Source organism: Adiantum capillus-veneris, chromosome 19 (assembly GCF_014529385.1).
Source record: "Adiantum capillus-veneris isolate H3 chromosome 19, ASM1452938v2, whole genome shotgun sequence".
Classification (NCBI taxonomy): Eukaryota; Viridiplantae; Streptophyta; class Polypodiopsida; order Polypodiales; family Pteridaceae; genus Adiantum; species Adiantum capillus-veneris.
In genome coordinates, this window is record NC_140949.1 from 52,889,126 (window position 1) to 52,905,861 (window position 16,736).

The 16,736-nt window shown below is 43.6% G+C and overlaps 1 protein-coding gene across 1 annotated transcript in view; it reads left to right on the forward strand.

Moving 5' to 3' along the window:
• LOC147434026 (uncharacterized) overlaps window positions 1-16,446 on the forward strand; it is a 37,100-nt gene extending 20,654 nt beyond the window's left edge. The window contains exons 2-4 of the mRNA XM_086489566.1: window positions 15,842-16,027; window positions 16,114-16,192; window positions 16,275-16,446. Of these exons, the coding sequence (XP_086345692.1) occupies window positions 15,842-16,027; window positions 16,114-16,192; window positions 16,275-16,446 (437 nt within the window). The remainder of the gene's footprint in view (window positions 1-15,841; window positions 16,028-16,113; window positions 16,193-16,274) is intronic.
• The last annotated feature ends 290 nt before the right edge of the window (window positions 16,447-16,736 follow it).

Here is a 16,736-nt window from a genome sequence, read left to right on the forward strand (position 1 = left end):
ATTGTGTTTTCTATATGTCTGCAAGCACTTTTCAAATCCTAAAATAGCTAAGTGGCCCTAAAAACAACACAATGGCTTCTGGAAATACGGCAAGCCATAGATCTTGCTTACAATGCATATGCATTGTGGGTAAGCTTTATGGCTTGCCATATTGCCAAACGGCTCTCCATTGTGTTCTCTATATGTTTGCGAGCGATTTTCAAGGCATTTTACTAAGTCCGGTGTCGTTAACAGCCCGGCTAATCCTGTAAACGGGAGCGTAAACTTCTAGTAAGCAGCTGATCCAAGTAACGGTGCTCTTAACAGCCCGCCTTGGCATAAAGACTAAGTTGTATTCAAGTGTTAATCGATTAATTGATGATTACGGTGATTTCCAGATTCAGTTACTTCAGTTGTTCTTGTTCTCTCTCTTTCACACCTCCCACAGCCAGAGGCCCGGCGCCTCCCCGGCTCACGTAGTGAACACATATCCCCCGACAACGTGCCCACTTTTGACAGTGGCGACATGGTTTTGACCCGGCTTCGGATGTTCTACTAGAGGAGGCAGACATCCCCATCTCAGTCTGCTTTCCAGGTTTACGGAGGGAGTACCTACCACTTCTTTCCAGGATCGGCTGCCATCGGGACTGTCCTAGAGACACCTCGTACGACAGCATCAGTAGCTGGCAAGGCGGTTGGCATCCCCTCAGTTCGAGTTTTGGTCAGAGCTACCCACACGCTCCTGAAGGTCATCCTTCTGTCAGACAGATGGTGGAGTACTCGGGCCTCCCGAACGAGTGCTTCATTTGCCAACAAATGGGCCACCTAGCGAAGGCCTGTCCATGGAGGAGGCCGCGACCTGCACCATAGCCTCAGCCCCAGCCCGCCAGGGCTGGGCCGCAGCCACAGTCAGCAACACCGCGCACAGATTCACAGCCACCCTCCGAGCCTAGGGCTCTAGCGGAGGAGGGGTGGCAGGAGGCCCGTGGCCGTCGACGCCAGGGGCCACATCGACAGCCTGGCACTTAGAGTGGCCCTCAGGTGCCTACTCAGCAACAGTGGGTTCCCACGGGGAACCACTTTGGTCCTCTTGAGCAGGAGGAGTCCCCTCGACAGCCGCTCCCCCTTTAGAGTTCCCCTCCTCCTCCTCCTCATCCTCCCCCCCGCCTTCTGCTCCCGTCGCCTCTCCACCTCGCCCCTCTACCTCTGTCGCCCCATCCCGTCCCTCTTCTCCTTCGCTCCTCCCAGCTCCTTCTCCCCCCCCCCCCCCCCCCCCCCCCCCCCCCCCCCCCCCCCCCCCCCCCCCCCCCCCTCCTGCTCCAGTCCCGCAGGCAACTCAAGAGACTGGTCCCTCTCCGGCGGCTAGGAGATCTCTTGGCAGCGCCTTTGCCACAAGTCACCTAGCGAGAGAGGGTCAGCCCTTCTTGCGGTCCCCTCTGCATATTCAAACATCTTCCCTTACAGTTATCCCTCGTGGTCTGACGAGCATTGACCTTCGACGTCGCTGGGACTTTTTTGAATATGGATTCACTCGCTTTCTCGGCGATTCCGGAGCAGACCCCGAGGCAGCATGCTTCATGGTCCATGCTTTGTTCCGCGCCTCTAGGGGGACAGAGGCCTTGGACTCAACAGTTGGCTTCTCCTTCCCCATCTATGGTAGGGCGGAGACAGAGTGGTCCCTCGACTCAGTGTTGGGATGGTTTCATACACAAGTCCTCGAGTTCTCTCATCACATGGGAGAACTTGGAGTTACAGATTTGCTACAAACTTTGTGGCCATTGGCCAAGTTTGCGGTGACACCCCCAGACTCAGCAGGATGTAGGCACATTGTGGTGTACTTCTTTGCTGATACACAATGTTTGCCTTGCTGTGTATACATTCATGAGGACACCTAGACAGAGGAGGTTGCTTTACACATAGCTCGCTCTACTTGGGCTTGGGCTAGGCACTCACTGCAGTCACGCCTATCTAGAGGACGCTCGGATGCGGATTACTCCCCATCCAAGCCAGCCTCAAAGATAGCCCGTCTTGCCTGCTGCGGTAGCATCTGTTCTCTCTCGCTCCCCATGAGGATTGTCTCATGGAACGTGCAGGGACTAGGTGGGCCCCACTTTCAGTGACAGTGGGGCCGAGTGCGTCAGGAGCTTCAGCGTTGCCTTGTGGGAAGAGAGATTGATCTCCTTATGCTTCAGGAGCACCATCTGTGTGATAGCCGCATTCGGCAATGTGGTCAAATTTTGCATGGATGATATGATACCTTTTGGTCAGCTGCTTTTGGACCTAGAGGCATCCAGGGTGGGGTATGTATGACTATTGTGGATTCATTGCAGCAGGCCATTGTGGGCAGAGGGATTATTGTGCCAGGCAGTGGATTACTATGCAGGTTCAGGGTGGCCTTGTGGGCTTCTTGAACATCTATGCACCCAATGTGGCGAGTGCTTGTGCAGATTTTTGGTCACAGATTGTTGATTCTTTGCCACAGGCGGACCATTGGTGTATAGGAGGGGACTTCAACATGTTGGAGGACCCTTCTGACAGGATTGGAGGCAGCCATGCTACTGTGCATGGAGTCAAGTTGGCAGCTTGGGAGAGGTTGTGTATGACTTTGAGGGTCTCGGATACATGGCAGCACTCTGGCTTTGTGAGGCCTCCAGCCAGTCTTGCCTTCTCTAGATCGGACTGCAGCGTGGGAGGAGTGAATCTATCGCGAATATATCGCTTCTACACTAGTGACCATTTCAGTGACTTGGGGGGATCAGTGGGCATCTTGGCAGGGACATCCTTCTCGGGCCATGCACCAGTGATCCTCACAGTGGCAGACATGAAGAGGAGTGGGAGCATGATGCTTCGCATCCCAGAGCAGATCTTGTTGGAGTCAGCACTCAAAGAGAGGGTAGAGGCTCTCTGGACAGAGGGCATGGACAGCCAGGTCCCACCTGCAGACAGAGTGGCCTTAGGCCTAGCTCAGCTTAGCCACTTTTTTATTCAGGAGTCCCTGGTTCGCCAGGCTGCAGCGAGAGAGGACGAGCAACGTCTCAAACGAGGCATTGCTTCACTATAGAGGATGCAGGAGCAGCATCCAGACAGTCCATGGTTGGAGGAGCAGTTCCAGTAGGCTCGACAGGAGCTTGCTAGCACAGAGGAGAGGAGTCATGAGTTTGCCTTCCACCGACAGGCATCTCAATGGACTCAGGTGGGTGATAGAGTGACTGGTGCTTTTTTTCAGACAGTGGGACCTCGGTACTCGCATGCCAAGATCAATCAGCTGAGGAGACCCGATAGGTCAGTTGCTTGTGAGCCCGAGGATATGCGTGCAGTTGCTACTGACTTTTACCGTGAATTACTGTCGGCTGATGAGCCCCAGTCAGAGCGGCAGGATGCATGCAGGGAGCAGGTTTGGGCACAGATGCCTTGTCTTGTGATAGAGGAGATGCGCCAGAGGCTAGAGATGCCACTTCAGCTTGAGGAGCTACACACGGCTCTTAGGGCCCTCCCTCGTGGTAGCTGTCTAGGTGAGGATGGGTTGACTCCCAGCTTTTTCTTGGAGTACTGGGACCTACTTGGCCTAGATCTTTCTAGTGCCTTTCAGTACATTTTGCAACAGGGGTGATGCCTGATAGCAGGAGTGAGGGCCTGATCTACCTCATTCCAAAGGAGGGTGGCTCCTTGGATGAGATTCGACAATGGCGCCCCATCACCATCCTCAACTCAGCCTACATAATTCTTGTCAAGGCTGTGAGTTTGAGGATTCAACCACTTTTGGAGAGCCTTATACATGGTACTCATACAGGTTTTGTCAAGGAACGCAGTATCCTTGACAACATCTTCACTTTCTAGGAGGCTTCTGCCCTGGCACGGCTCCGTGGGGAGGACCTTGTGATTCTTCTTCTCGATTTTGAGAAGGCATACGACAGAGTTGACTGGGACTTTCTAGAGGGCACTCTACGCAGGATGGGCTTCTCAGATGCTTGGATCAGAGGGGTGTCAGCTTTGTACAACAGGCTCACAGTCAGGTGATTTTGGCAGGAGGTAGAGGTGAGTGCTTCATGATCACACGCTCGGTCAGACAGGGTTGTCCTCTTGCCCCCTTTCTCTCTCTGTTCTATGAGGAGGTGATGAGCAGATTTTTGGTGTCACAGCAGGTTGGTCTGCGGGGCTTAGCACTCCCTATTCGGGGAGATGAGCTACTGGACGCTGAGTTTGCTGATGAATTAGCCTTGTACTTAGAGGGCCAGGAGGCCAATCTGCACAGATATGAGTAGGATTTGGAGACCTTCTGTTGTGCATCGGGCACACTGATCAACTGGAGAAAGACAGTGGCTTTCTCGGTTGGCAGTGCTCCTGTGCCAGATTGGATGCCAGGAGAGGGTTTTAGGTGGATTCCCCCAGGGACTGCAGTTTGGTACTTGGGTTGTCAGGTTGGTTAGGACTTGTCCTTCGAGAAGCAGATTGCTCCTCTTCTCCTGTCCATCAGGAGAAAATTGTTACATTGGAGCTCAGCACAACTTTCGCTGGCTAGTAGAGTAGTAGTTGCCAACCAGGTGTTGTGGCGACTATGTGGTACATCACTTCTTGCTGGATCTTCTTGAGTTCTTGTATCAGCCAGGTAGAGAGGCTGATCAGGAACTTTCTTTGGTCAAGACGTGACACTCGGATTTCCCGAGCCAAGGTAGCTTGGTTGGTCATCACACTTCCTTGTTCTCAGGGAGGGCTTGGGATCATTGATCCAGCACAGCAGAGCAGATCCCTTCTTGGGAAGTTCGTAGTCAGAGGACTTCTTCCAGGAGAGGAGCCCTGGAAGGAGTTCTTGCTGCAAAGGCTTTGTGCCACGGTGCCTCAGTCAGGAGGCCCTTGGCAACCTTCGACCAAATGGATCTTTACAAAGTTACACCGAGTTGGTTTGAGCAGGAGACTGGAGGACCGCTTCGCTGTGAGTTTGCTTTGATCTTGGGAGCTCTTATGGCGTGGCCTAGAGCAGAGATAGCCAACGTGCACGGAGGAGCGCCTACGGCAACCCCTCGTCTGGAACCCCATGGTTAGCACTCAGAGAGGCCACTTGGTTGGTAGTCGGCCTCATGTTTCTTGGGGTCCCATGGCAGCAGGTCCAACGCGCTCTCTAGGTGACTGGCTAGAGTTCACATGTTTGTCAGAGGAGGTGCAGGGTTTCCACCTACAGGGCATGAGAGGGGTGCAGAGCATGTGTGAGGACATCTCAGAGTCAGTTCCAGCTGAGTGGCTCACGCCTCTCGAGCCAGTAGCACCCCGGTGGATGGGAGCCTTCACACGACTGGAGGTTCTCATTTCAATCAGGGCCTGCTTAGAGAGTATCTCAGCCCTATTCTTCGAGCTTCAGGGTGGGAGATGACTACAACAAGTTGCAGTAGAGGCTACGCAGGTAGCAGAGTGCTGTTTTCAAAGGATCCGAGTAGTGGGCATCTTTGGGAGGACCTGCGTCATAGACCCTGACCCATCAGTGCTTGAGACTGGACACTGGAGGCTATGGGCTTAGGAGTGTTGTCCGCTAGCACGAGTACACTGGGATCCTGGTGAGTGGCTATGGAGGGACCCCTTCTCTTCTGCAGACCACCAAGGAGTCCCTTTCTTTCAGTACACTGTTCGACTGGGACGTCATATAGTAGCAGCACAAAGAGAGGCCCGCCCCGCTGCAACACATCATTGGCAAGAGGAGGGTCTCACAGTTGAGTTCTTGGCAGACTTTTGGGAGAGGTTGTGGGACTCCAGACAGTCGAGATGAGTCACCTTGTTTCAGTGGCTGGTCACACATAGAGCTACAACAGTAGGGAGCTGGCTAGTGCATAGTGGTCTCTTGGCCACATGTGCAGCTTGTGACCATTTGGTGGAGAGTCAGCGTCACTGTCTTTGGGACTGTCCCTCGCCCCAGTAGGTGTGGCTACGAGTTCTTCAGTTGATGCCTACTCTCTCCATGGATCGATAGTACACTTGGGGGGCAGCGGCTTGGTCCACCCTCACGGGCCCGACACTTCAGTTTGAGCTATCTTCCACCAGCAGGATGATAGTGATGCAGGGGGGGTGACCTACACTCTAGCCTGCTACAGAGCTTACTCCACATGAGTGGTGCAGTGAGAGAGAGGAGTGTTGGGAGCTCATCAGTGGCCTGACACTTTGGTTCATCTGGTGGGCCCGCTGTTTTTGCATCTTTGAGGCTCGCCCTGTGCCACCAACAGAGACTGTTCGTGACTTTTGGCTAGAGCTGATCCATACTCTCAGAGGACAGCTTGAGGGACTACAGGGCGGCTCCGACCACATGCGGGAGCGCCGCGAGGCTTTCCTTCGACTCTGGCGCCCTGGGCCTTTCTACACCATAGTCCAGGGTGTGCTCAGATGGCACTACCGTCCACCTGTGTGGCTCTTCCCTCCTCCCATCTCTTGATTTAGCCCATTGTATATATGTTGTTTTTTCATTGGGAGAGTCTCCCCATCATGTTTGTTGTATCCCTCTCTTGCATAGGTGGTTGTAGCCCTATGGGCAGTTTTCATTAACTAATAGAAGGATCTTTTTCTCGGAAAACAAAACACCAAAATACACCTAAAAGACCATAGCTACAAAGATGTGAACCAGACACTAGTGGAAGAGTTTGATTCAGCTACATTGGTAGGGTTCGAACTTGCAGCATGGTTAGGGAAACAAAAAGAGCTATGGATGTGCAGAGCTTCACATTGTGGGAGCTTAAAAAGAGAGGAATGTGTCTTAGAAAGAGCTATTGAGGACAAGGATTATATTCCGGAACCTTTTCCTGAAGATGCCTTGGAACCTCTGGAATGGGAACATATACTAGCAACGTTGTATGTCTGTACCATTACAGATAGTCCAACGACAAGATTTTGTAATAAGGACGGCTATGATGTGCTACCCTATTACACGGGGGGATTTAACATTTGCGAGTTTTTCATTTCAAGTTTTTTTGACAATTTTAGCAATCTTTAGAGTTTTTTAAACCAAATATGTGTCATAGCATAAAGTATCTATTTAATGTAATTTTCAATCGTCATAAAACTCCATATATGTGTGGTTGACGGAGAGAGAAAGTATAAATTCTAGAGAGATAGTATTTATGCGAGTTACCATTGGAAGAAGAGATCATAAATCTTTGAGAGAGAGAGAGAGTGACTTCTCCTCTAGAGAGAGAAAGTAAAATCATAGAGTTGTATATCACTACGCAGAGAAAGAGAGAGAGAGAGACCGAGAGGGCATAACGACGGAAAAAATGTAAAAAAATAAAATCACCACTTCACAACTCATGCCATTATAGTCAAATATGCTCGCAACGCATGTGATCAGAGTCAAATAATCCACAGCATATAAACATGCGATAAAGTAAAAAATCATGCAGAATAGAGACAACACTAATTTCAGAGTTAAATATAATCCACAGCATATATAAATGTGATGAAGTAAAAAATAATGCGAGATAGAGACAATACTATTTTTCCCAAGCAATTGCTTTTTGAAACAACATAAGTTTGAGGATGTAAGTACATTCGCAAAACTACCACAGGATAAGATCAAAATTAGAGTACAAAAAAGGATAGTCGCCATAAATGTAATGGTCACTCTAAAAGGCAAGTAATTTGCTCCCAAATAGCTTGCAAGATGCTTCATATCTTTTGCTTGAAATTTGAAATCCTTTGCTGCATAAACAATGTTTTTTCAAGATAAATAATCACAAGTATAATAAACCAAAATAAATACAAAAAAACACTTTCATATCATAGATCAATATTCTAGTTGAGTGAAAGAAGCATACCAAACCAGTTGTAATTAAATGGAGGGAGAAATCATCCTTGGTTGTCCAATAATAAAAGCGATGTCCATTGGTGAGAGGGTTGGCTGCTGAATAATCATGTGCTCCTTAGGTTCAAGTCCGAGCACTTTTGTGTACACATAGTACATATGTTTGCATGCCAAAAAGGATTTGTTGGTATTCTCTCACTTCTGAAAATCCGGACACGTGCATGCTGGACTCTGTTTTATATGAATCTCATAACTATTTTCAGTGAGAACTCGGAAAATTACATGCTCTTGAGACCTTTTCACTTCATCCAAAAATATAATTGTCATACTATTACATGCTTCCAATTTCTTCATGGCCTCTTTAGAGATTCCATGCCTCCACTTTTTCTTCCTCGAGCTGCCACCACCTTCTTTGCAGTCGCCAGCAAGAGGTTGTGGATTTACCATTGAATTCTCTGTCCGAAATCCACTCTGATGCAGCGCGGCAAGTTCCTGTGTGGAGATATCTGTCCCTCTTGCTACTGGCCAAACATTTGGAGCAGGAGGTAAATCTTTGACTTGTCTTTTGATTGATTGGGTATGAAAAATATCATGATTACAAAACCATAACCATTGCTCGATTGTTTTACCCTTGAACATTCTTTCGGACCATATACATGGAGCAACAAGACCAATTGAGCGACTATGCAAGATATTGTCACAATTTTTTCTCCCTACTGTTCCAAAACATTTTCTCGTGGCACATCACTCCTAAACACATTGTTTGTTTTAGATGACAAAGGTGTGGTTGTTTCTTTTTGAGATCCAATATCATCATCACTGTCACTAATTTGCAGCGGAATGTTAGAAATACCTGGTCCTTGGGTATCAAACTTGATTTTTTTTGGTCGACCGCGATGGTTTCGTTGCTTAGATTCCATGACATATTCCGGCCGATGGGAGCTACTTGTTCCTGTTCTGCCCCTCTTTTTGCGTTGTACTGTTTCTTTGTCTCCATGCAAAATTGGTTGCGCATACGTGGGAGTCCCTGCAACAGCCTCGTGTAATAGATGGGCCACGTTGGTTGGAGTTGGAGTTTGCTGAGATTCAACTCGAGAAAGCAAGGTCTCCATTGTGGGACCCGTTCCTATATAACGCCGAGTAGTATATCCCAAACACTTTGCACATTGAATATATGAGTTTATAACATCTGTTACACATGCATCATACAAGGATATTTTTCCCTTTCCACCTTCACCTGCTAACCAACTAGCATGTACACTTTCTGATAAATTAACATTGGGAATTTGTGCCCGCTCCCACGGACTTAGACCACCCTATGAAATGCAAAAAAACATGAATTAAAATTTATAAATTTCATGTATGAAAAGAATTTTTTCTAAAAATATAGATTGTCATAAAGGTACTTACATCTGTTCCAATTCCTTCCCAGTGTGAAATTCGTTGCTCCCACCATTTAAACCATCTGCTCACTCTTGTGATGCTCTCTGTAGATAGATGTTGTCTCCACCACTTTTGAATTGAAAGTGCCTTTTGAGATGCAAGCACAATGGTCTTACAAGCTCTCCAGTCCTCACACATATCAATGTGTTGATTTGTTAGATGTTGAGGTATCCACTTTTTAGCATATTTGTGGAGACTCTGCTCCCAATGAAATAGGCATGATCGTTCACGTCCCTCCATGATATTATCTGGCCCGCCATTGAAGACCTGTTCGAATAGCATTCCAATTTGCACCAGCTTCATCAGACATAAAACCTGCAAAGTCAGCTGCACCATGTCCGTACTTTTCCATTGTTGAATTAAGGCTCTCCCAAAAAATAACTTGAGTCTTTGCATCCTCCTCTTTAGTTTCACATATAGCAATTATTTGTAGTGATCGTATGCTGCAAGATATTCAACATAAACATTTTCACACATCTTCTTTTATTTAATGATAAAAAAATACGAGATATTTAAATACTTAAAGATTACCTTGGATCATAAATTGAGCATGACATTGTTGCCCATCCATCTATTCTATGGGTAAAATCAAAATGTACCCACGCATTTCTCAAGTCACCAGTTTCAGTTCTTTTCATCCGATTTACTAGATCAATCCCAGATGTTGGTCCTTTAGTGGACATTTTAAATAGGAAGCACTTGTCATCCTCTTCACCCTGTCCAGGAAATCTACTCCCATGAAAAAAAGGAAACATGCACTTTTTTTGAAGCAATAAAATATTATCATATCCATCCCCAATAACAGCACCTTGACTCTTTCTCTCCTTTGAAACAATTGAAGAAAACCTACACGATGCATCACAAGAAGGCTAAATTTATAATAGTTAAAAAATTAACAAATTCAAGGAACCAAATTGAGTTTTCTTACCCTTTGGTTTGAACCAGTGGCATCATTTCTTCCAAAAAATCATTGAATTGTACATCGGATGTAGCTTCAGCTTCCTCACCAATCAAGGAGTGAAGAACAAGTTGTTGAGCCACCAACATTTGAATTTTTCTTGGGCCACCCTTTTCTATTTTTAGTACTGCACCTACCAATTTCCGCACTCTTGAAATAGCAGCCCTAGAGGTACCTGCCTTAACATTATGACAATGTTTACCAACATGTATTGTCAGTCGCGACATTGTACCATCTCTAGGCAAAACATAATAGATTTTGCAGGGACAAGCAGCAACACAAGTAACAACCTTCTGACAATAATGACAAGTTATTGTTGTATTCTCTTCCATTACAAGGTAGTCCTTTTTCACCTGTCTGTCCAAATATCCATGAAAATCTCTACTATTGAATTCTTGTTCCTTAATATAATGAGGACACGTTGAATAATTACACTGCATGAATCCCAAACAGTGGCTTAGACGAATTGTGCATGCTATTGCCATGGTTGTCACAGATGGGCGAGTCCACAAGTGACCATCAAAGCGTTGTTCCATCCCTGTCATTCGTTTTGTTTTATCCTGAGTCGCAGGTAACTCAAAACACAAATTTCCATCATAATGTTGTGGAAGTTCAGCAACTTGCAAAGGAGCTCCACATAATGTTAACAGATCATTTAACTTTTTTGCCCCTGGATTTTGTTGAATCCAAATGACGATTGAATGAGTTTTGAGCTGTCCTATATCGTCACCACTACTTTCAAGATGCACAATGCTTAAAACATCTTCAGATATCTCTTTGTCATTTCCTTTCTCATTGTCAGATACCTGTATAAATGTGTCTGAATGAAGCATCTCAAACAAGCTCGAAAAAGAACCATCTATTAAGAAATGCTGATGACCTTCTATATCCCACTATGGTTGCAGCAAGACTTTTGTTAGGCCACAATCACTTTCAATAAGAGCAGATAGTGACTGAAAATGGCAAGATGGAGGCAGCAAACTCTGCAAATAGTAAGCACTAAGCAACAATGAGTTTCCCTTCAACTGAATGTCGCGGTTGACTATTTGACCACCAACCTTCCAAGTTATTGTTACTTTCATGTTGGACATATTCTCTCAAGCAACAGATTACAGGGTGGAGATGCGAGAAAACTGTGGTGGATTAAGTGAAGGTGGTGAAGGTTAATGAAAGTTAAAGATAAAGTTAACGTTAATGAAACTGGTGAAAGTTAATGAAAGATGTGAAGGTTAATGAAAGTGAAAGATTGGTAGGTAGACGAAAAGACAGTTGCGTAAGATCTTGTGACGGCTCAAAGAATAATGAAAATCATAATTGAAGAAGTGCATTTAATATATGACGGTTCTAAATGTATGTGCAGTGGAATATGTCATCAAATTTGAGGGGCCATTTAATTTCTAAATGGTGGTTCAAGGACTGCATTTAATGCAGTCTAATAGTGTCTTCATCTTTTGTGTATGTGTGTGTGTGTATATATATATATATATATGATTGTGGGAGTGTGTGTATAAAAAACGTAACATTCTATATGACTGACTTTGTATAAAAAACGTAGGAATTTTTTTTAGTTAAGTTATATATATGATTCCATCTTGCCATTTTATATATATACATTTTTTAAATATATGGTTGTGTGTGTGTGTGTGTAAAAAACATAGTATTTTTTTAGTAAAACTATATATATGAATCCATTTTGTGTATATCTTTGTGTGTGTGTATACATATATATATATATATATATATAAATGAATGTGTGTGTGTGAGTGTTTATACCACAATATCATTTTTGTAATATATGGTGTGTGTGAAAAAAAAAATAGTTGAGATGAAAGTGGAGTGAAGTTTAAATGGAGTTTTAATTGAGATTGAAGTGGAGTGAAGTGAAAGTGAAGTTTTTCTGTGAAGAAGGAGATGAAAGTGGAGTGAAGAGAAAGTGGAGTTTTGCTGTGAAGAAGAAGGAGCAAGAGAAGACAAGGTACTGTGTGTGTGTGTGTGTGTAGATTTTCTATCAAATGATGTGTGTGTGTGTGTGTGTGTGTGAGTGTGTGTGTGTGTGTGTGCTTACCTGCGCACGCTCGCCCGATCCACCGGAGGAGGTCCAATGGAGCTCCAATGGAGCTCCTATTGGAGCTCCCCCATGCCTTGAAAGGCATGGTGAGAAGGCAGTGCGTGCGCTTCCCTCTCACCATGCCTTTCAAGGCATGGAGGAGCTCCATTGGAGCTCCTCCATGCCTTGAAAGGCATGGTGAGAAAGCAGCGCGCGCGCTACCCTCTCACCATGCCTTTCAAGGCATGGAGGAGCTCCAATGGAGCTTCCATTGGACCTCCTCCGGTGGATCGGGCGAGCGTGTTCAGGTAAGCGCACACACACACACACACACACACACACACACACACACACACACACACACTCACACACACATCAAAAACACTTGCACACACACACACATCTAAACACTTGCAGTCACACACATCAACACACCTGCATACACACATATTAAACACACTTAGAGTAACAATTACAATGATGTAAGAACAGGTCGTTGTAGAGAAGAGGTATACAAATGTCAAAGTGGATTTGTATTTTTCCTTGCCATGAGCAAGTTGAGAATGGTTTTTTTTGTAATTTGCATTTTACGCCGTTATGCTGCCGAAATTTAGAATTTTATATTTGTATTGTCAAGCATATACACACATACACATATATAAACACTTTTATTCACAACATCAACACACTTGCATACACACACATATTACACTTACATTCACACACACATAATCATGCACACATCCACTTGCATACACACACATACATACATACATACACCCACATATATAAACACTTGCATTCACAACATCAACAAACTTGCATACATACACACATACACATATATAAACACTTGCATTCACAACATCAACAAACTTGCATACATACACACATACACATATATAAACACTTGCATTCACAACATCAACACACTTGCATACATAGCACAAACACATACACAATCATGCATAAAGACACACACATATTACACTTACATTCACACACACAATCATGCATACATCCACACACACACACACATATAAACACTTGCATTCACACACTTTAACACACTTGCATACACACTTACAGTAACAATTACAATGATGTAAGAACAGATCGTTGTAGAGAAGAGGCATACAAATGTCAAAGTGGATTTGTATTTTTCCTTGCCATGAGCAAGTTGAGAATGGTTTTTTTTTAAAGTTTGCATTTTACGCCGTTATGCTGCCGAAATTTAGAATTTTATATTTGTATTGTCATTGCTAAGAAGATTTTTGTTGTTTGTGGTTAATAGATTATGGCTCGTACACCATCTAAACGTGGCAGGACAGGTATCTCTCAAAGTAAGTTCAAATACATTAAGCAATTTGTTTTCTTTTCTTTTGTCTCATCATACTCACTAAACTATTTGTGTTCTTATTGTTTTTTGCTTGTAGGAGTAGGATACACATTAAGATCTGGCACTATAGGGCATAGGGCCAATGCACGATCTTCCATTGCTTCTTCCAATGTCCATCGAAATAAAGATATTTTGGGTGATGTGCATGAAGAAGAGGATATATTGAGTGATGTGCATGAAGAAGAGGTGTTCATAGATATTCATGCTACACAAGGTGAATTGGTGGCTCACAGCGTGTCTGAAGCAACAACAATTGTTGCTAAACCTCCCGATCATCCAACAGTATTTGGAAAGGATGTTCATGGTCGAATATTAGAGGAGATTGTAGAGGGTTTTATTGTAAAGAGAGGTGGGAAAACTCCTCAAATTCCTCTTTGTAGATTGATGGAAAATGAAGCCATTAGAGCGGTGGGTCCAGGCACTGAGGGCTTTGTGAAAAGGTTTGAGATGTATGGATACAGTGTGCTTGGAGCTCCATTTCTTGTGTCATTTAAGAAGCCAGGCCATGATCAAAATTATGTTTCCGACTTAGACAAAGATGAATGGGGGCCTATTTGGCGAGAAATAAGCGATGATTTTGATAAGTGGGAAGACTTAAGGGAAAAAAAATTTATCGTTTGGGATGGTAAGCACATTTGTAAATGAGTAAGCACATTTGTTGTTTTGAACGTTATTGCTATTACTTTATCGATGTCATTCTACTGCCATTTAATTTAAGATATTGTGGTTTAGGATTGGTAGAACCACTGTGAGCACAAATTTTGGGCAGGAGATCTTCTTGTTCCAAAAACTGGCTGTGGCAAGCAAAGATTCTTTAATGAAAGACTTTCCCCAAGATTGGATTCGATGGATAGAGGTAGAGCTTGCTTGTGAGAAGAAGGCATCTAAAGGGAGTTGGTACAATGCTCCTGCTCTTTTATTAGCAATGCTCATTTGGAAGGTAAATTTTTTTGCCTTAAAGTACACTTTTTATGTAATTTCTAAAGCTTGACATTATTTTGTAAAATCTTACTTTTTTTTTTCATTTGCTCTACAAAAGGAAGACTTTGACTTGTCTCTTATCAAAGAGATGCAAGAGATCAATGATCCCTCGATTTCACTGCCAGAAAAGGAAATGGTTGCTCGAGGAAGAATAGAAAAAATATTCAAAGAAAGAGCTTATAAGGTAAACACTTTCTCTTCTCCCCGTTTATGTTTGAATTTCTACTAAATTGTAAGTTGACATGTCATTTGAATTTGATATATTTGATTGAAAAATTGATTTGATTTGATCTCGTGCTAATATAACATAGATGTTGGCCATTGCCAACCCCGCCAATGGCCAAGGGTTCTTCTCTTTATTATTTAACTTCAATTGGATAAGAGAAAAGGATCAAGTGGGCCTTATAAGAGACAAAGTTCACTCTTTGGCAACTTCTAAAATATCACCAGAGAGGTAATAATTTTTGGATAAAAAATACACATGAAATCATCAAATGAATCAATGCATTTATGGTTTGTTTATTGTTTTCTCTATAGGAAAAAGGAAATATTGCACTCTTTGATGCATTGCCGTGTAGATGATGTTACTTCTGAGCGTTATATTAGTGCAATGAAATTTAGAATGTACTTGCGTAAAGAGTGGTATTGGGGAAGTATCTTGAAGCAATGCTTGAGGATCAAAGGGAAAATGATTGAAGAAATGCCGGAGGGCTTTGAAGCATGGTTTCATCACCAATTGAGGGACCACATTGATAAAGCTTTTGTGGAGCTTTGGAGTAAGCTCAACACAAAAGAATCGGATGAAAAAATTCCAGAGCTTATGGAATCTTCAAGGAGAGTATTATTCAGGTAATACAATTGATATCTTTATGGTTGTCATTCTATTTTTTACTTAGAGTTTGTATAATAAATAAGTCACTTAGGAAAGGAGCTCAAATAAAGTTAACTGCATTTTATGTAGATGGCTAATTCAGCTTTACGATCAAACTTTGTTGGAGAAGTTGCCAATTGCTGTTGAAAGTTGGAGGGACCTCTCTTGTGAGGAGTGTATGTATCCACTATGGATGAGAGATTAAGGTTTGATTGCTTGGGAAATTGAGTATTGCCCTTGGTGGCTAGATTACACTCGAGGCACCTACCCACGTGATGAAGGGAACTTATATAAAGGTTATTTTTGGCATTTATAAAAACTACAAAATTGTTAAATTGCTCATACTATTTAGATTATGTTTGTGAGAAATATATTTTTGTTTGCTTTAGAGCAAGTTCTTGAAAGAAATGAAAATGGTATTGAGGAGATTGACTCAGCTTCCAAGAAAGCCACCTCTTCGAAAAGAGTAAACAATAGTACAATCTCCTCTATAAAGAAACGATTGGATTTTGTTAGATCCAAGAAGCCCAATAAGTCTCCCAAAAAGAACCAAAAAGGTGCTCAAGGCTCCACAGGTAAACTTGCTTGTATAGATATCTAGCTGTCACTTTCTTTCTACTCAACAATTCTTGATGAAATATTTTATTTTCTGATTATGCAGTGCCTTCCATAGATTGTGATGTGAACGTTATTGGGAACATGCTAGATGTTTACAAAATTTCTCTCGATGATGAGAAATGGTAAACACATGTGAAAAGAAAGACTAACTATGTGTGGTGTGTGTTGTGAATGTTTGAAATACATTTATTTGATCGTATGCAGGATCTTGGATTTTCTTCATTCAGCCCATGTTGATGGGGAAAAGAGCAATGAAGTGGCCTCTCTTTTGTTTGCGGATTTTCCAACAAACTTTAAAGTTGAAAATTTTTCAGAGAACGAGGTATGCATCCTTCAAAACCACAATGGACAGTCTATGATAGTTTTGGAACTTTAATTAAATTAACAATGCGTATTATGCAGGTCCCTCCATGGAATCAATTCTCTCGAAAATTAAGTAAGAAAGTGGCCGTAATAGCTTCAAAGTATGTGGTAGACAATGGGTGGTACATCACCCTAAGCTCCACTGATCACTTTGGCATTGTGTCTAGCCATGCCATCCAGATGGGATTCAAAATGATGCACACCATCCTTATTTTGATCCCCGATGGTTATGTGCGAAAGACCATTGAGATTGAGAGAGTAAGTAAATTTATTTGTTGATTGAAAAGCATGCTTGTAGTTTTC